Source organism: Dysidea avara, chromosome 7, assembly GCF_963678975.1.
Source record: "Dysidea avara chromosome 7, odDysAvar1.4, whole genome shotgun sequence".
Lineage (NCBI taxonomy): Eukaryota > Metazoa > Porifera > Demospongiae > Dictyoceratida > Dysideidae > Dysidea > Dysidea avara.
This window is the reverse complement of record NC_089278.1, coordinates 10,039,965-10,060,900: the sequence shown is the minus strand read 5'-3', so window position 1 is coordinate 10,060,900 and position 20,936 is coordinate 10,039,965. Positions and strand designations below refer to the sequence as shown.

At 38.8% G+C, this 20,936-nt stretch overlaps 3 protein-coding genes and 1 long non-coding RNA gene across 8 annotated transcripts; 2 read left to right on the top strand and 2 right to left on the bottom strand.

The window, feature by feature from the left end:
- Positions 1-12: 12 nt before the first annotated feature.
- On the bottom strand, positions 13-9,184 carry LOC136260122 (uncharacterized). Its single transcript, XM_066053751.1, has 21 exons — positions 8,821-9,184; positions 8,570-8,760; positions 8,146-8,219; positions 5,924-7,394; positions 5,717-5,767; positions 5,471-5,656; positions 5,302-5,412; positions 5,109-5,237; positions 4,582-4,751; positions 4,424-4,532; positions 4,261-4,370; positions 4,156-4,198; positions 4,044-4,102; positions 3,856-3,985; positions 3,762-3,796; positions 3,558-3,705; positions 3,070-3,284; positions 2,735-3,020; positions 2,590-2,684; positions 2,296-2,534; positions 13-2,157 (listed from the first exon to the last, which is right to left on the bottom strand). The coding sequence occupies exons 2-21, from the start codon at positions 8,636-8,638 to the stop codon at positions 122-124; spliced, it is 5,766 nt and encodes a 1,921-aa protein (XP_065909823.1). The 5' UTR covers positions 8,639-8,760; positions 8,821-9,184; the 3' UTR covers positions 13-121.
- Positions 8,971-10,024, top strand: LOC136262225 (dynein light chain Tctex-type 5-like). 5 transcript variants are annotated; one of them, XM_066056433.1, is made up of 5 exons: positions 8,972-9,164; positions 9,219-9,451; positions 9,506-9,603; positions 9,655-9,713; positions 9,762-10,024. In XM_066056433.1, the coding sequence occupies exons 2-5, from the start codon at positions 9,229-9,231 to the stop codon at positions 9,925-9,927; spliced, it is 546 nt and encodes a 181-aa protein (XP_065912505.1). In that variant the 5' UTR covers positions 8,972-9,164; positions 9,219-9,228; the 3' UTR covers positions 9,928-10,024. The 5 variants fall into 5 exon arrangements, with proteins under 5 accessions (XP_065912503.1, XP_065912504.1, XP_065912502.1 ...); XM_066056431.1 differs by having other exon boundaries at positions 8,971-9,164; positions 9,226-9,603; XM_066056432.1 differs by having other exon boundaries at positions 8,971-9,173; positions 9,226-9,603.
- On the bottom strand, positions 9,578-11,399 carry LOC136262205 (G patch domain-containing protein 2-like). Its single transcript, XM_066056400.1, has one exon. It carries the CDS (start codon positions 11,352-11,354, stop codon positions 10,062-10,064), a length of 1,293 nt encoding a protein of 430 aa, XP_065912472.1. The 5' UTR covers positions 11,355-11,399; the 3' UTR covers positions 9,578-10,061.
- Positions 11,400-12,114: 715 nt separating this feature from the next.
- LOC136262236 (uncharacterized) lies at positions 12,115-12,929 on the top strand. The gene is made up of 2 exons (XR_010704153.1): positions 12,115-12,641; positions 12,707-12,929. It is a non-coding gene; the product is annotated as an uncharacterized lncRNA (long non-coding RNA).
- Positions 12,930-20,936: the final 8,007 nt, after the last annotated feature.

The window sequence follows — 20,936 nt, the reverse complement described above, 5'->3', positions numbered from 1 at the left end:
TAGTCAGTAATACCTATTATCTTTAACCAGAAATAGAAGTTTATGCAATAAACGACTCTCTATACAAAAGACACTTAACTTACATGACTATTATAGTTCAGTATTAAAGTTTGCAGTAGTGTTAATCCCAGTCTTCATCTTCTTCAATATCCTCAAAGTCTTCATCATCAGAATATTCAACAAATGATCGCATTGCACCAATTTTATCATTAAACTGATCAAAAGCACTTTGCATTATGCCTCCCAAACCTGCTGCTTTCTGTGGGGCTTTCTCTATAGGAGCTGCTGCCATTGTAAGCTTGTTACGGCCGGCCATAAGGTCTTCTGCAGAAAATCCTCTAGATGATGGTGAGGTTGGAGAGGTAGGAGATGAGACAGGTGGAGGTGGAGGAGATAAAGGAGGTGGTGGTGGGGCAGCTGGTGCAGTAGCAGGTGATATAGGTGACACGGGTGGGGGTGGTGGTGCAGCTGGTGGTGCAGCTGGTGGTGTGATAGGAGCCACAGGAGGGGGTGATGGTGAAACTGGAGCAGATGATGTTGTAGGAGCTACTTGTGGCATAGATGTAGTTTGTGGTGGCAGTATTGGTTGACTTGGAGTGGTACTGGAAGGAGAAGGAACATTACTAGCAGATGTTTCATTACCACTGATTGGAGGAGGTAGGGGAGGGGCTGGTACATTACCAGCTGGAGGAGGTGGTGGAGCAGTAGTAGCAGCTGGTACATCAGTAGTAGGAACATCACTAGTAGAGGTTGTAGTACTGGTCTTAGAAAGGGATTTGCTCATTTTCCTTTCTCTCTTCTGTTCTTCTTTCTGTCTTTTTGCTTCTTCTTTCTCTCTCTTTGCTGCTTCTTCCTTTAAGCGCTCTTCTTCTTGTTTCCTTTTCTTTTCAGCAGCTTTTCTATCTTTTTCAACCTGCTGACTACTCTTTGTGTTTGCAGCTGCTTTTAGGGCTGTTTCAGACAGCGGTGGAGGTGGGGGTGCCGGTGGGGGTCCAGATGCTTTAGTCTGAGGTTCAAGATCAACATGTGATGGTGGGGCAAGGGGACCAGAATTTGTTTGGGGTTCAAGATCAACACGAGGTGGTGGAGCAGGAGGACCACCCATAGTTAATGCTTTTGGTTTGTCTTCTTCAGGGAAAAGATCAACGCGTGGTGGAGGAGCTGGGGGACCCGACATAGTTGAAGCTCTTTGCTTAGTTTCTTCAGCTGGTTCTAGGTCAACACGAGGTGGTGGTGATGGAGGACCAGAACTAAGGGATGCACTTGGTTGCTCCCCTAGGTCAACACAAGGAGGTGGAGATGGGGGACCAGGTTTCATAGAAGCGGGCATTGTCTGTGATGACGATGGTGCACTCTCCAACGTTACACTTTCTGGACCTGGTGATTGAGCTCCACTCTTCTTCCTTTGCTTCTCTTCCTTGATTCTTTTCTTTTCTTCTTCCTTTTGCTGTTTTGCCTCTTCCTTTAATCTTTTAGCTTCCTCTTTTTTCTTTTTTGCTTCTTCACCTTTTAGCCTTTTTGCCTCTTCCTTTGATTTTTTAGCAGCTTCTTTCTTTTCTTCTTTCTCCCGTTTTAGTTTGTTTTTCTCATCCAGTTTCTGTTGTTTCAACAATTCTTTTTCTTCTTTCATGGTATCTTTATTTGCTTTAATTACACTCATCCTTTTTACTCCAGTAACTGGAGCAGAAGTTGCTCTTGATAGTTTTGTAGTGTTATCAGAAAGAACGCTGTCTTCTGGTACAGGAGGTAGTGATCCCACCAATATATACTCGTCCTCTTCCTCAAAATCTGGTTGTTTTAATTTGTTTGGTTTATATTGGGAGGCTGGTATATCACCAACTGCAATATATTCCGAGTCTGCATCCATATCTCCAGTGGGTGGTAAATCTGTTTTTGGAATCTCAGCTAGTGATGCACGGCTTCGTGGTGGTGCTATAATAGGTGCTGATACAGATTGAGAGATAGGCTTTCTAGCAGGTGGCAAACTGGGTGCACCAACTGAGCTTGTGGGAGACACAGGTGGTCTAGCTGGCAGTTTGGGTGGCCCAGGAACTGGCTTTGTCCAACTTGTTTCCCTTGTCTTGTTGTTGTAATAATAATTTCTTTTGTAGCTATCATCATAATGTTCAGTCCAATCTGGTGGTAAAGGCTGGACACCTACAAAATAAATATCATTTCCTTTAGTAACTATATAGCAACAACACATTCAACAGTACCTATAGATGAATGCAACAATAACTGCAGGTACTCAGTTAGTTATGGTGCTGAGAAAAAAAACTTGTATTAAGCTCTTACCAGATAGTTCTGCATACAACTCCTCTTGTGCTGATTTGTGTACATTTTCCAAGCTCTTGTCAACTGGTAGTGGAAACGTTAACAAAATATTTTCATTTGGACGACTTTTTATCTTTAGTGGATTATATTTATAAAATTCTAATAGTTCATTAAAATTTGTAAACTTCTTTGCTGCAACACACACTTCTCTTGTATTAGGATCTTGTGTAATTTTAAAATTTAGAAGTTCATATTTATGCCTATATGAAGATATTTACATTACATTATTACCAGTTAGTATAGCTTAGTACTTACACAACTGTTAAAGTAAGACTGCCCTCAGAAGTCAAACTTGGCCTAAGCAAGAAAGTACCTGGCCTATTCATGTATCCTGCCATCACATGTTTAATCTGCAAAAAAAATAAGATCAGGAACTGGTTCACATACATCATTTAGCTACCTCAGATCTAGGCAAGTACTGATGCATCCCAGGCAATTCCTCAAAGTCTTGTTGCTGCTGATGTCCCTTATTGAAGTTAGCCAGAAAGGCCTGTGAATTTTGCTTTCGCTTTTTTCCCTGCACAAGTGGAGCTACTAGTATGACATTCAGTTTGGGATTAATTGGCTTCTCTTTATAGGCTTTGATCAGGCTTGGTACATCAGCAAATTTGTCTGTTTCTTGTACAAAATATTGTTTTGTTTTGGGATCCTGTTGTATACGATAATTGTACACTTTTCGTTCTTTCCTACAACCACAATTTAACTATAGCAAAGTTTTCTAACGCATAAACTCACGTGATACTCATGGTGTATAAAATGTTCGAGCTCTGAGCTTCGCTTGGCCTAACCAGGTACATGCCATCTAGAAGTATGAATGGCTGGAAAAGCTCCTTAGCTTCTTCTCGTGAACAGTTATAGTATCCTTCGATGTTAAGTGAGCTAGCACTGCTCTGAGTCCTCTTCAGGGGCGGATTTTTCGCCATTTCGGCTTCAAGGTGTGGATTGATCACTCAACGCCTACACGAAAACAGCTATAATGAAATCATGTTATATGAGTTCGCTGATGAACATACCTGCTTCTCAAAAAAGCAGCAGCCGTGTTAACTGACACACCCAAGCCGGTGCAGCAAGTGACACGCCCTTGTGGAACGCGCATGCGTATAATTGTCGTGCTGAGGAGTACAGTATCGATATAACTTATGCAGGTAATTACGATTCGTACACAATTTTGATTTGGTTTGTTACATTTTGGAATGTGATTTATAGACATGACTATTTTAATCAGTATTTTCATGATATCGTTGATCTGGTTGTATGGGTGGCTCTTCAGTAAGTGTGTGAAGGGCATGGTCTACAGTGTAGTTGGGTGACGGAGACTTGGGAAATTCCTCAACATGAGGAGCAAAAGTGACAACCCGGCCACCAGCCTTCCTACAGGTACAAAAATAGGTTACATCAACAAACTAAGTGACTGAAAAACAACATACTTTTGGTGAGGTTGATGGCTTTTGGTCATCTCATTCTGTAAATATAAAAATTACACACTAAAATGAAATTATAATGACAGATGGCACAACACACTTCTGTGTTAAATTGTTCCATACGATGTAATGAAGGGGAGAGGGGCGATGCTCTGCCTGCAAGGACTGGCTGCCTGCGTCGGACTTCACGGTTCTCCAGCATTCGCTGTGCCACTGTTGATTGTCTTTTCCTATACACAACAAAGTACTCAACTAGTTTTGTGTGTTTGCGTGTTTGTTTGCTTGTACCTCAACACCTCTTGTGCTAAGCCAGAAATATTGGCATCATAATCAGTATCTTTTGGAACCTAAAAGAATAGCAGACATGTCTGTAGTACTACTACACAAGTATATGACTTACTTTGGCCTTATCTACATCAGCCTGCTGGAAATGATAGTGAGCACTAAATAATAAGAACCACCACATGAAGGGAAATGTTCATGAATAATTAACCACACCACTAACTTGGTGGAATCTGACATTGTTCGTGATGTTGGTAGTTTTCCAGTACCTTGTTGGTTCTCTTTCACATCTTGAATCAACTTTGCAGTTAAGTCGACATAATTCTCACGAATCTAGTACATTGAATTAGTGACCTCATCAAATCTCATTACACAAGGCATCTCACTTTTTCAATCTTTGCCTCATACTGTAGTTGTATTTTACTCATGTTTTTGTTGTGCTCCTTCTCCATTCCACCAATAATGTCTTTTAGACTCTGGTTTTCAGTCTGGACCCTTGAAAGATACTCTTAAATGACATCAAAACAAATCACATTTAACTAACTTCATTAGTTGCTGTTTCAACATAGCAACGTCATTGGAGAGCTGCCAACAAGTCTCTACAATTAGTAGGTAGTGTGAGCAAAGCATCTGGTTTGAGGCATCTGCCCAATCCATTGGTCTCTGGTTATCGTGATCAGCGAATGTAAGTGAGCAGCCCTTATCATAAAGCAGCTACACGAAATACAACCCCATTATTCTAAACCCCAAATGTGACATAAAATTAAATCACTGAACTACACACCCTATACTTCCAGTCTAGCACCTAACATATTGGCTCATAGTAATTAATCATGTTGTGAATATCATTCCCATAAGCAAACCAGATGGTCTCTGAAATATACACAAGGGAAAAACATACTTAGACTACAAGGGACACTTAGTACGCCAATTATCCTAATGAACTGGTTCTAAATTCACAAAGCATACAGTTATTGGGCTCAATGCATATTGTAATAAGCATACAAGTCAACATAAATGAAACACTCAAATCTAACATGGTTGCATGGTTACTCAGTAACACTCACTCACTTGTAAACAATCTAAGTGACCTTGTTGAGCGGCAAAATGTGCTGGGGTGACACCAGAGTCGTCTACTATGTCCGGTAGCTGTTCTCCCCGACTCTTAATCTTCTCTATCAACCACTCAAGAATATTTACCTACACAACAAAAACAGTGTATGGGATATAAATCAGTCAGGAGATTTTAATGTCTAAACTTTACCTTGCCGTGAAATGCAGCATGGTGGAGTAAGGTCTCACCACCAGCATCAGGTACTACCATCTCCACATTTGTTTCATCGACCAGCCAGCGTACACAGTCAAGGTGTCCACCCTGAACATATTACACAGCCAATGAGACCTACTTTAACAAAAGAACAAGTCAAGCTCACTTGGATAGACAACAAGACTGGAGTCAGTAAGTTGTCATCAAGAAGATTAATGGCATCAGGATGACTGTTCTTCACTAAAAATGATAGACACTTCAAGTGTCCATTTAGTGCAGACTTGTGGATTAGTGTAGATTTGTGGTGGTCAGCAAGCGTTGGTGGAATCTCACCAGAACTCACAACACGATACTAAGAAGATAAAAATACCTTTTAACTAACAAAACTGCTATGATACAATACACAGCTCACCAGGTACATAAAATCACCATTAACTGCAGCTTCATGTGCCCTATAAGCAGCCTATCAGTAAGAGAATTACATCATTAATACTATATAACAACACTTTCATCCTTCAATGGGAACAACTGAATGGTTGATTTAACTATTTAGCTACTGTACATGGAACACACACATACACATAATGTGAATACCTACAAAATCAACAACAATACTTACAATCATTTCATTAGAGTAATCAGTCCCATCAGCTACCAAGTAGCTCCTTGCCTTTCCCTCCTTCACACCAGGAGGGGAAGCAGTCTTGATGTACTCAATTGGTTTGCCCTGTTTGCTATAGTTGTTGCTGGGTGGTCCTTGCCTTTGGGTGGCCCAGTGTGGGGAAGCAGATACAGTTTGTGTAGGGGGATATGACTGCTTAAACTGGCCATGGTGGCTGGGTGGAAAGCCTTTAGTGGAAAACTGGGGTTGTGTGTGGTAAGAGTAACTACTATTTCCTTGCTTGCTGTTTGGTGGTGATATCACACCTTGATTCGGAGGGGGGATGCCACCTCGAGATTGCTGCTTGTGGTCATTAGTTGACTGCATGTGATCTTTGAAGCCAGTTTGATGGTAGTACGCAGTACCAGCCACTGGTTGTGGCTTAACTATCACTACATTAGGTTGTGTAGATAGGTCAGTATAGTCACTGGTTTGGTTGATCGCCGAGAGTTCTTCAATGCTTGAAGTTACTGACATTCCACCATCAGAAATGTAACCACTTAGTCCCTTAGGATGAAGGCGTGTATACATGTCTTGTTCATCTCTATTTTGTCGTTGCTTATGTACACCAGTAGCATGATGCCGTACAACAGCTGTTGGCATATCTGTACTCCTAAACTGTCCGTCCATACTGTACTGACCTTCTGGGGAAGGGAATTTAGGTTTTTGAGATTCTGGCGAGCGTATCTCTCGTTTGGATCGACTAGAAGAGTTACTGTCTCTGGAACTATTGGAACACTGTGAGAGATTAATACCATCCATTGGTTCAGTAAAAGAATACACTTTAGTAATGTCAGTACCTCTCTTGCTGGGATCAGCGGTATAAGAGTGTTGCATTACAGCAATGGATGGTCTAACATATGACTTGTTGTGTACACCAGTGGAAGTGTTACAACTGCTACCAGATGGGGAGCTACGTTCACTGTACATTGGGGTGGAAGTACCAGAATTATTGTCAGAATTTGGACTGTGTTCTACAGACGAAGAAGGTGAACTGATCAACATATGAGCTCTTCCATTGGGTGAACCACTATTTGGTGACCGACTGGATTGATGTACTTTGTAGTGCTGCATATGCACTGCAGCGTCTTGAACTGGAGGACTGGCACCTTCCTCTCCGGGCCGTCTGTCTGGTAAGGGAAATACTGGTTGCACTGGCCTAGTGGCTGGTGGAGATCGCACAGGTGACAATGGTGATTTTTGTGACTTTGGTGAAAGGGGTTGCTGACTTTGTTGTTGTTGCTGCTGCTGTTGTTGCTGATTTTGTTGTTGTTGGTGTCTTTGTTGTTGCTGTTGCCTGTTAGCTTCTCGCTGTTTTGCTGTAGGCTTGGGGTGCTTCACGGGTGGTGTCTGAGACTTTGACAAGGGAATGTACAAATTTGCCTTTTGGTGAGATAAGAGCAGCTGTTTCTTCTTCACTATTAATGACCTAGCACAAAATAAACACCAGCAGTTACAAAAGGACACACTTAATAACATCATCTTCCTTGACAACAAGTAAAATTAACAATACCAATACATCACAAAAGTGTTCATGAGGTAGCCATCAATAAGTACCCCACAGTGTAAAGTAATAACACTAACTGACTGAATCCAAGAAAATACTATATGTGCAATTGTGCACTGACAGCATCTATCTTGTTGATTGATAGTGACAAGCCAGGTTAAATTTTCTTGTGAACACAATCCACACTAATTAAAACAATTTCATAGTGGTGAGTTGAAACAGAATGTTGCTGGCAAACTTTGGTTTGTTGTGTTCATATAACAATTTCACTCATCAAGCATATCACTATGTAGGCTATGTAGGCAATGTACACATACAAACAAGACTGAGCTATACAAGGGTTAATAACTAAACTAACCCCCTAGACACTTGGGATAACATTACCAGACAGGTTCACTCAGTAAACAAGCCACTTAATGATCTTAAGCAGTTGTTACGATATTCATGACCATCTCAAACCTACTGCTTCCTATTATAGTGAAGTGGTTAGCTGTGTTGCAGTAATATTATCCCCCTTGTGTATGCTATCAGTTTCTAAATGATCCAGTCTCCTAACAAGTCACCACACTGACAATTGGTCTGTACATCATGGAAAGGTGCAGTATTTAACAAGTGTATGGTAACTTTGTTATCTCATACAACTTTGGAAACGAGCAACCATAAATAAACTCACTGCTCATCTTGATTTTTATCATTAACACTAGGTTCTTCCTCTTCAACTTCTGCTATCGGCGAGAACTGGGAAAACTGTGAAAGAAATCCAAAATATAGCAGCGCACTTTATTTAGAAACACACAACAGTAGAAATATACCAAGATTTATAGGACCTACCATTACAGTTAAGTAGTTGTATATGTTACAGTGAAGTGTAGTATGTAAACTTGTAGCACATGGTTGTAAAGAAACTACTACCCCAAAACCAATAAAAATGCATTGAATAACCACAAAAAGACTATCAAGCTTCGCCAGATTTCTCACCTCAGACTTACCACTACTTGGCTCAAGCAAAACACAGGCCTGTACCGTGTGTACCAAATACGAGCACGAAATACGTTTAGCACACGTTAACAAATAATAACCACACCGATATTACTCACCTGGAAACCATACTTGGTTGTGTAATCTTCGGGCAGAGCTAGAACGCAATCAGCATTGCCTCCAGACATCCTCCACGCGAGACAAGAAAACAGTTTGTGGCTAACTGTAATTGGTCAATTGACTCTTCCACACAAGCTGGCCAGCTGTAATCGCATTAGCTCCTCGCTGGCTTACAATGCCTTCACTTGTACTGCAAAAAAACAAAAAATCACGAACAATGCAAAATTGAGTTAAATTTTGTATGAATCACCTTCTCTGTCGTCCGGTACAAGCCTACAAAATGCTGTCTAGCTTAGTACATGAAAATCCAGCTATTTAGAAAAGCTGCACTTTGGGTTTATTGCAGACCACTTGCTGCCAAAGTACTTTATTTATAATCACGCGGGTAAACAGTTCTAGATTGCGAAGCCATCAATCAGCGAAGCCATTCATGTGACCTGGCTACGATGGAGACGGGTAAACAATCATCTAACGATCGATGGACAGGAATAAATAATCAGTTACGTCGAACAACAAGAAAATGGACACCGATTAAACTCAACCTTGAATAGGACTTCACTCGCTACATCAACACGAACCTACCTCTTGACGCACGTGAGCAACGTAAACTAGCGGTAAATAATACCTACGTAGTTTACATGTCATTAGTAAATAGGTCATGAACACGCGGATTGGTGACCACATGGAGGAGAGGGACTTATTACAAGATACAGACACCCACAGTACTGTTTCTATACCATTCCACAGAAGGCAAAGCACTTTCACTGCTGGTAGCTCTAGCAGTAGACGATATTCTACTGTGAGCGAAAGCTCAAACATCACATTAACACATTTTACTGCAAAAAACAAGAAGACTGATGCTTACCCCAACTGGTTTAAAGGTACAAGAGTTAGTCCAATATATGAAAACACATACCGACTGTGTCCACCTGAAGACAAGCTACTGCAGGAATACAAGATAAAGCAAGTATTGGATGAAACATTGGAAGAACATTTTATGCCAGCAATTTACGATGGTCAAGAATCAAAAAAAGTAACACATGCACATGTACACAATTTACATAAAATTTTGTTATTTTCTTAGTTGTGTCTTACACTGGCAGACTTGCTACTGGAAAGGGTTAAACCATTTAATCAACAAAGGTGACAAGGTAATCTGTTGATTAACAGTTAAATATTTCTTCACTACAGGTTTAAGCTAGTTTGTATTGTCAGTATTGTGGCTGATAAGAAGCAAGGAGTTATGGTGGGGAGCAGGTGCCTGTGGAATACTGAAACAGATCGCTGCATCTCAGTTAGCAAACACAACTCCACTATGATAGCTGTGGTCACTGTATATGGCCTCTACTATGAATGACAACCACCAATTGATGAACTGATCAAATCTAAACTGACTTACACAGAAGGAATTTAACACATTTTTGTAGATATGATAATCATGGCTATCAAATTCACTACTTATGGTGACTGTGCTAAGTGACTGATGCTTGCTCATTGGAATCCTAATCCACTCAGTTTTGGTCTTCTTACTGCTGTTACCGGGTCAACTATCCCATTGCTGTGGGGTCCAAGGCCGGTACCAGGAGTCCATCCCATTCCCTGTAACATTCTGCTCCCAATATTAGCCTCACCAAGTGGTGGTGCATCACCTCCAACAACAATAGGTGCTGATGTCAGAGAATCTGAACACAACAATGACTTCACTTCACTAGCACTTGGTAGTTTAGTGGTAGATGTCTTGGACAATGTCAACGATATTACAGGTGACTGCATACCACCATCAATAGAATATTGTAAATTGTACAAATCAGCTAACTTTACAATAATGGAGTAAACCCTTCTGGTTAACAGAGGCAGTCTAAGTTCCTGGTGACCACTACATCCCACAAATGATTTGATACGTTCATTAATATCAACTGGGTTGGCACTGTGAAGATGTGACTTAGAAGTACTCCTCCTTGGTTTCTGCTTGGAGCTGTGGATATCTCTCAGTCTGACCCTTGATGGAATCTTGAATTCTGTAAATACTTGCTCCTTATAGTTCATCTTACTCTCAGTTGACATGTGCTGAAAACTACCAGTAAGGACTTTCTGAAAAACCTTTTCATCATCAGAAAGGCACATATCATCAGAATCCGAGTGCTGGTTTTCCCACCATTTGTTCTTGATGGTGATAGCTTGTTCATAGCTACTTTCTTCATCATCACCATCACGGCCTTGTTCATCAGCAGTTTCACTTAGTTCACTATCAGAGCTCAAGTCACACTGGTCCACTGGCATGTCCTCCCATTCATCATCACTGCTACATTCCATCTCAATATCATTTGGTGTTTGTGTATTGGTCCTTGACACTGGAGCCATTTTCTTAAAATTTTCAGTCTTTCTCTGTTTCCTCTGTGAATTATCTACACTAGAATCACTGATGTAACCTGTCCATTTCCTTTTCTTTTGACCTTTATACTTGAGGAGTCTTTTTCGTCTTAGCTTTGGTCGTTTCCTGCTACTAGACTTAGCTGGCTGCATATGAACTGGTACAGTTAAGCTTGTACGGGACACTGAACTGTTGTGAACATCTGGTCGAACGGAGAATTTTAAAGAAGACAGTTTCTTAGTTACTTCTAACTCTTCAGCTGGTGAGCTATAATTAGCACTCGCTACCCTCGTATCGTTATACTGCTCGTCCTCGCTTGCTCTACTATCCCAATCATTAAATGCTTTGTTACACCTTCTTAGCACCGAGACGGGGTGCTTTTTCCGCTTTCTGTGCTCCCTCGTGGCTATCATTCGTGTATTCTATTAAATTAGTTTATATCTAAACTTGAAGCATACGGTGTGCGTGGAAACTTGTCCCTGTGGTTACCAATTTTCTCACAGATCGTTTTCAGAGAGTAGTGGTTAATGGGTCTCAGTCAGATTGGGTTAATGTTCAGAGTGGAGTACCTCAAGGTTCAGTCTTGGGTCCCTTATTATTTATACTGTATGTCAACGATGTGCCTGACCTCATTGAGAGTAATTTGAAGATGTTTGCAGATGACACCAAGATATACTCGGTCATTAAATCTTTTCATGACAGCCTTAAACTACAACATGATATCAACAAGTTAATGCAATGGTCAAGTGTTTGGTTGCTTAGATTTAACGCAGCCAAATGCAAAGTAATGCAGATTGGTAACTCTCTTCCTGCATCATGCACCATGTACGATGGCACTACAAATGTATCTACTGACCTAGAACTAGTGAACGAGGAGAAGGACCTTGAAGTGTGGTGCACAAGTGATCTCAAGCCATCTCTACACTGCCAAAAAGCTGCAGTCAAGGCTACACAGGTTCTTGGGCTTATTAGGCGATCTTTTAGAATTGACTCTACTGATATGTTCTGATATGTTTATATTTCTGTATAAGATGTATGTTCGACCGCATTTGGAATATTGTGTGCAATCTTGGAGTCCGTACTTGGCCAGAGACATCGACACCCTTGAAAAGGTACAGAGACGTGCAACTAAACACCTTCGCGGATTAGCCCACTTGACTTATGAAAGCCGTCTTGAAATTCTGGATCTCTATTCTCTGTATTGCAGACGTCAAAGGGGTGATATGATTAAGATACTTAAACGACATTATGACTTTGACCCATCTACATTTTTTACTTTAAATACTGCTACCACCAGGGACCACTCTCTTAAGCTTTTTAAAGAAAGATCAAGATTACTTGTTAGGCAGAACTTTTTTACAAATAGAATAGTCAATCTATGGAACTCCTTACCTGACTTTATCATTTCAGCACCAACAGTTGCAACCTTCAAGTTGCGCTTGGATAATTTTTGGAAGCAATCTAGATATGGGCACCTTCAAAGGCCTGCGGCCTAGCCTGGCAAGTTAGCTTGCCTTGGCATCTACAAGCCCATTAAATAATAATAATAATTATAGTCATGATCACGTGCTGAATACCTCCATGCTCGTGCCGTCCTGTGAATCTAATCTGAGATATGGTCGACGCATCTCCTGCAGCAGCAGTGGGTGGTGCCTGACAATGAAGCAAGTTGTGATTATGGTCAAACCCTGTGTTCACATGTACGTTCCATTAGAGGTTCTGTCCAGTCCAACATAGCTACTTTCCCATACAGTTTTAATCATAGGTGGGGAAAATGACTACAACTACATTGATTTACTTGGACCCATCTACATTACTACTACAACTACTTGGACCCATCTACATTTTTTACTTTAAATACTGCTACCACCAGGGGCCATTCTCTTAAGCTTTTAAAGAAAGATCGAGATTATTATTAGTGATTATTGTACAGAACTCAAAGTTGAGTGTAAAAGTACAAATTAATTATAAAGATTACTTAAACTGTTCTTGAATTGAGACAACGGTTTTGACATCACCACGACACTTGGTAACCTGTTCCACATACAAATAGTTGATGGAAAAAATGAATGTTTATATGAGTCAACCCTGGTAGCTGGCTGAATGAATCTATAAAGATGGTCTTGGGAGATGTTGTTTAAGTTGGAGTAAGTTAGTGGTAAATTATGCTGGATATAAATTAGTCCATGGATGATTTTGTACATCATTATCAATTTCAATTACTTGTTAGATAGAACTTTTTTCACAAATAGAGTAGTCAATTTATGGAACTCCTTACCTGACTTCATCATTTCAGCACCAACAGTTGCAACCTTCAAGCAGTGCTTGGATAATTTTTGGAAGCAATCTAGATATGGGCACCTACAAAGGCCTACGGCCTAGCCTGGCCCACAATTTATCATTGCCTGGGTATCTACAAGCCCATTAAATAATAATAATAACTGTGCAAGTTGGCAATACTACTTGTAGTACAAAAGCCAGAATATGTAGCAGTTCAATATTTGGCGTGGAGCTCGACAACAACAGCAGTTCAAAATGACTGTGCCTTGTGATAGTTTGGCAGCGCCTGCCCCTTCACATAAAGGGCGGGCACCGCCAGACTAGCCTTGTGACTGGTATCACATGGCATAGATAATATATACGTGCCCTATGCACATGGTAACAGCAAATGTGTATTATGATGGTTTATGTCACTGCTTGTGTATAGCATATACCTTGTGGTTTACTGAGATTATTAAAGTAACGTTGGTGGTCAACTTGGTGGCCAGAGCTAGTGGTTAGCTATAGCAAGAGTATAGTAACTAATGCAGTAGTTACTATACCTAATTATAAATGCAACATCATCCTGAATAGCTCATGTTATACTGTAGCATACATGTTAGTTAACAATATTACTCTATGGGCGTAGGTTCAGTGAAACCTCATTAGCTATATAATTTTACTGCTAAAAATGGATTATTTTTTAAGCATAAATGTGTTGGTTATTTGTTAATTCCAAACAGTCCTAGGGGTGGATCAAGAAGTGGAACATCCACCAAAAAATAATATATTCTAATAGAGCAGTCAGTGTACAACCCAACCTTTAACTTGTAAGGACATGTAAAAATAATTACTAGTTTATCATTCACCAATGCTGAAACTTTAATTGGCCAAAATCACAGTGGATTGACCTGCCAATTAACTCAAATTTTAGCTGTATTCCCCTGCTTGTATTAGTAGTAGTATGTAGAGTACACGTAAGTAGATAGTTATGTAGTTTGATTAGTTGTTGTACCCTATAATCTGTTTTGTTTTTCTAATTATGATGCTAATTAACTCAAATTATCGTTTTAAGTCTCCCCTTTATACTCAGTGTACTCAAAATTGCAATTCAGGCAGGTAGATTATTAAACTTTATAGAAACTGAATTGGTCTTGTAACACTTGACCTGTACAAAAACCAAAAAACCAATCAGCTAATTGATAATTGCATAGCAATTATATAACAACTATATAAAGTTGGAAGCGGTTGGATAAAATATTGATAATGAATAGCTCTTACTGTAAAAATGTAGACCTCTGCATGCAAGTGGGTGTAGTCTTTTAAAAACCTTGGGTGAAAATCAAAGTCAGCGGCTAAGAAAAATGGCTACAATGATGTTAGCTAATATTTAATAATTGATTTACCAAACTGGTGCAAAATTTGTATATAATGTTGCTACAGATTAGGAATTAGTCATGTAAATCTTTGCAATGTTGATCAAAGATATCTTGTGGCAATTAGTTCCACAGGCTGTACATTATCAATATTTATTAGCATTATCATCATGATACTGCTATTTTTCTTCTTTTTTTTTACCTGCATGGGGCTTTTTACCCTTTTTTACACTCTTTGTGTATTTTAAATACCCCCAAAGCCAACCATAAACTGGCAGATGGAATGATGATTATAGAAGACGGTAGTATTGTATTGCAGACTTTATTTGACTGTGTAATTATTTTTGTAATATTCTAATAGAGTGCAAATTTTTGGAGGATTTCTAATAGAAGTATAGAACACGTATAAAATGCTCTAGAACAATCTAGATTTTCCATTGGTAGATCTATGAAATTACACACTTTTAGTATTGAGTAGATTTAAACTAGTATTTTGATTTATAAGTGAGCTGAGCAGCTGACAACAGTGGTTCAGTGGTGCAAGGCTTGGGAGTGAGGCTCCAAGGGGCCCGCAACTCCTTGAAATCCCATACAGTTAACTATTTTGGAAAACCATACATTTTGGCAAATTGGTCAAATTTCTGTTTTATTACTAAAATGAAGCACTGAGTGGTTATCTACCTTGTGTGAAAATTTTGTGATGATACAATGAAGCATTCCAAAGTTATGGCTAATTTACTGTCTAATGCATAACAAACTAACTTTTCAATATCAGTTTATAGTATTGTATAGTGATCAGGTGGGACAAATGATGACAAATCACTTTGTTGACATATATTTCCATTCCTACAATTTAAAATGGATAAAAAGGGATCCTAGATAGTTTAATTATGTGCTCTTAGTGCTTTTCTTCAATTAAATCACATGTACTATGCCTATGGTCTAAAGAGAAACAATGTTTGGTTTTATAAATGAACAAATCACCCAATTTGTAGGTTAATTGTTATCCCACGCAATGTGAAACTGCTACATAGTCTGATATAATTAAGTATATCTCCTAGATAAAAGAAGCTATGGGTGTGAAACTTCACAGCAAGAAGGCTTAATAATGGCTTCATCAGAATGTGCAAAAATTTAAAAAAATCTCTGAAATTTTCAATTGAGTTTTTCCACAAATTTTGCTTGTGCCCAAATGTATGGTTTTTCAAATATGGTCACAAATTTAATCTCAAATGCTTGAAAAATTTGTTGGTGTATATTTCCATATATGCAGCTTCACTTGTGTTATGCCTTGCAGCTTCATGAAGACTACATAACTCTCGTATAGCATCTTAGAGAATGTGAGATTTTCTTGTAAAAGAATTTCCATACGTATACCAAACATCTTATGATCCAATTATTCTAGATTTTGCTCTGAAATCTTGAAATCTTGCCATAGAATTTTAATCTTGTACAAGACTTTTTCAAGTTGCGGACTCAAGTCCTGGTGGCCAATTTTTTCCTGTGACTGTTCTATTATAGTATCTAGCAATTATATACACCAGGTTGTTTTTCCTTGTAACTCAATAGCTCTCACTGCAATTTCTTTTCAACCACAAAAAAAAATTAAGCTATGATGGTTAACCTATACATAGACCGATTTTCAAGTTATTCTCTTCAGTGGTTGACCTAGCTGTCACAGAAAAAAAAATGATCTGGGAAAAAAACAGTCCGACCAGACCATTTCTGGTAAGCATAATTGATCCACCCAGATCAAATTTGGTCAACCAAAAGTGGTCCTGACCATTTTTGAATGCCAAAAACAGTCCAGCCAGACCAAAATTGGTCTGGGTATAAAACTTCACATGCACACACATTTTTCATTACCTTTAACTATATTATGTACACAAGATATTAATCATGTAGTTACCATTTCAGACTGGAAGTAACCTTTTTTGTCATAAACATTCTGGTTGGCTTGCAACTGACATCCAGTAATTGTCAGTGAGTTTCATAAAGCCGCATGCAGTACACAATTATTAATCAGGAGTGCGATTTGCAGTGACTATTCACCTGCATCATACATGCATGCAATGAGCTAGCTATTATAGATATAATAGCAGTGGCATACATAATATTCTAATAAAATAGTAATACCCTAATAGAACAGTCACTACACATGTGACTACACAGTTATAGGTCACATAAACCAAATAACTGCATAATTTCTCATCCTCGCTAGCCTTGCTGTTTTCCCGGCTCACTGCATCAATGATTTTTTAAACTATATAGGTAGCTGAATGAAGTGTTAGTATCAAACTAAAGAAAGTTGGCCATGTGAGCTTATATATATATACATGTACCACTTTCACACCTCATGCAGATCAAAGGAAAGCCAGTACATAATATATCACATATTGCACTGGCTCAAAATGTTAGCAAGATATACGCACTGCTTTAACAAGATATACACACTGTAAAAAGTGCGTATATCTCGTTAAAGCAGTGCGTATGTCTCGTAAACTCAAGACATTGCATACCTAATAGGTTTGCAGTATCTTACCCAGAAATCATCAGATTTCTGTTATGTTATGTTTGATGCCTCTTCTCTTATAATGTAGGAAACCGATTGTGGAATTGAATATTACCAAACAAGATGTGATTGTGGGATGGAATTTTAATGCAACAACAGTAGTTTATGGTTTTTATTGTTAATACATATATACAGTAATAAAAGAAACATAATTAACACCTCTACATTCCTTTTATTACTGTATTAGCATAAACTACTGTTGTTGCATTAAAATTCCATCCCACAATCACATCTTATTTGGTAAAATTCAATCCCTCAATCACAGCTTATCTGGTTTCCTATATAGCTAAGAGAAGAGATAACAGCCGAGTGTGTCAAAGTAGAACACATCAGTTATACCACAGTCACTTGTGCTTTGCCTGATATATATAATATAAAATTCAGCCATGTATAAAAATAAAATTTAAATCTGCCCACTCACATTGCAAATTTGAGTATTAGTGGATGAGAAACTATAATAAGGAAAGTATAATATTTTGGCTAAAACTATTCTAAAATCTTCAGCACTAAAATGTATAAAACTCCCTAGCTTCTGGAAGCCGCTTGCTGGATTATTATAGTCTATTGTTATTATTTACCCTGGGCCATAAAGGTTATATCACATGTTACAGCTTGTATATCTTTGAAACTCTGTAATTTGTCAGCATGAACAATATCTGTGGCAATCAGTTCGGGGATGGTTATTGGAAAAAAGTTGGTTGACTTCACGTCATTTCTTGATCTGGTGGTCGATCAACCTAGGTTGCTCTTGACAATTGCATGCATACATGGCGGTGATGCTGAACTGTTAGAGGACTATCAGTATCAGTACAACATCTCACTAGTTTATTGTAGATCTTAGAGGCACAGGCCTAGCCATACTCCTATTGCTATATGGAGCCACTGCCATATGCATATATAGTAATTCATTTACTGTCCAATAAAATGGCATTCATTTTTACTAGTGAGATAATTGTTATTTATTATACTACGCAGAAATTATATAGATGATGTCAGTGCTATATAGATGGACCATACAAACATGGGTATGTTGACTGGTATAATGTGCATGATCATGGGTTATAGCAACAACAGGTACATTGTTCAACTTGACCTGATCATATACAATACATCTTAACTGTCTTAGTTCATTTTGTATACTTGTGTTGTAATCTATACTTAAATTATAAGTCTGGTTTGCCCATATGCGTATTTTCTTTGATCATGTAATTAGTACAAAAGATAGAATTAATTACAAATGGGGGCAGAGTTTATACTTCAAAATAATATAACTAGTTACTATAGTTCAGTGGCAATTCTAGACCTCATATTCAGGGGGGCCAAGTAAGGAACAGCATAGCTATTGTTGTTTGGTGGTAGTATAAAGTAGAATTTCAGGGGGGTCTGGGAGTGCAACCCCCAGAAGCTGCAGGATTTTTGCAATTTAAAGGCTTGAAAACAGCCTAAAATTTATGCCAAAAACATGGGAAAATGCTAAAAATAACAATGACCCCGCAATGTAGGGATCTGACAAAAAATCAGTCTTTTTACAGAAATTAACCTGAACTTTGAGGGCTCGTATTACTCAAATACATACTATGATCTTGCTCAAATTTGGTACATGGGGTGATGAAGGTGGAGGGAATTGGCAGCATAAAATCATTTCATGTGGGGAAGGGAGCACTGAGCTACATATGTGCATGTGAAAATCATATTTTCTTTTTTCATATCAATACACCCAGTGTGGTGTGTCAACTTTCTTGGTCCTACGGTGTGTCTTGATTCATGCTTGATATTGTTCAAGGTTTGACCGATGGATACAGTAGTTATAGCAGTAATAAATGAATCTTATGTTAAATGGATTATCATAATTATAGCTATGCATGTCTTCACAAACTCTATAGTATTTTATAGTGATGGTAAATTCAGTGTGTACATTATAGTTGGTTGGGGCCTATACAATTGGATGATCTTATTAGGTTAGAACTGCCATGCATGTGGTCCATGGCAATACTATATTGTGAGTTCCATTGTGATACAGGTTGCATGAATTTAATCAAGTCATTGTGTACAGTGAAGCTGGTGTGAACTATAGCTACGTGTACTTGAAGGCTATACACTGCATGTTAATGGTATAAACACCTAAATATTGTCTGATCTAGTCAAAAAATAGCACCATGCATATATGTGACCGGATTTAGCAAAATCAACCATATGGGTGCAAAAGCCAAAAGTGAGATAACACCAGCATGAAATTGCTGCACTATCAGGCTAACAATTTCCATATCAAACTCGCCTTCAACTTGTCGGGTCTGCTTTTGGTGGACTGTTCTCTGGCGGCCTGTATAACCACCCCAGACGTCTTTACAGGTCTGTGAATAACAGGGAAGTGCTTTAGGGGGTTCATACACTGTGGACAGACAAGCAGGGAGCTGAACGTGTGATGTATGTCTGTTTTGTAGATTTCAGTCTATTTCCTGCCTCTGACGGGCTGGGCTGTTTTGTGGTCTGGTGCCTTCAGTTAGTCCATTTTGTAGTCTATCTCTTGCCCACCCTGCCACCCCCACCCTCCACCCCTTTTTGAGGACTCGTGATACAGCAACACTGGTGAAAAAACCTATATAAAATGGCGGGAAACTCTACAGGGATTATCTTGGCCACTAGCTGCTCTTAAAGGTTGTGAATTGCTCCATCTTTACTGAAAAATCCAAATGTGTAGCCTGCATGCGCATGCATATATAGACAAGATCAGACAATATTTAGGTGCTATACCATACAGCATTTTTTCCCTTTCTTTGGCCCATTTTCTGTTTCACCTTGTACTTGTAAGGCTGCAGCACAATTAAGTTGCTGTCAGACCTTCAGTACTGGCCATGGTCACTGTATAGGTTTTAATAATAAGGGGGCATCTCCAAACTGATTTTGGTATGCTTAACATCTTAATGATGCTAACTTCAGACCCCCTACTTTAGCATCATACTAAAACATAGTCTACAACCAGTATTGCTGCTCAATCATTTCACTTTCTCTATTCCTAGCTGTTTACACTATAGTTGCTTTAATAACATACATCATGGGCTGAACCCCCCTCCCCCTTAACGTCATTATGACGTTAAATGTACCAAAATCAGTTTGGAGATTCCCCCTAACAAGGGTTCATAATAGAGAGGTGTCTAACTCAGTATTGGCCCATCAAAAATGAGCCCCATAAGTACATAGTGGTAATTGCCCTGTGTGACCATATTTTAGCCTAAAGAAACCTAGTGAGTTTTGACAGAAGCCCTTTAAACACTTTGAGTTCATAGCAAGGCTTCTTTGAAAATAATATGGCAAAAACGTGGTCAAACAGTTACTGGTATGGTGCCATTTTAGTGTCAAAATTATAGCATATATAATTTGTTTTTGTATCTATATATTTTTGAAAGTATATAATTCCTATTTTGTTATTTAGGTATTGCTTGTTTAAGTCCGTGCTAATATTGTTACTTTAAGTACATACTTATAAAATTTATTACTGTATTTTATTTTGTGTGGTAATTTTTTATTTCTCTGAATTCATACAAGTGCCTAATGGAATGTGCAACTCATATGATCAGCCACTTCCTCAATGACACTGTTCTATCTGTTGTGTCCTCTGTTCTGATGTATCCTCTGTATCTGTTATATCCTTTGTTCTCCTGTATCCTCTGTGTCTGTTGTGTCGTTCTGCTGTATCCTCTGTGTCTATTGTGTCCTCTATTCTGTTGTATCCTCTGTATCTGTTGTGTCTTAATTCTAGCCTCTAGCTGTGCCTGTTGTGTCCACTGGTC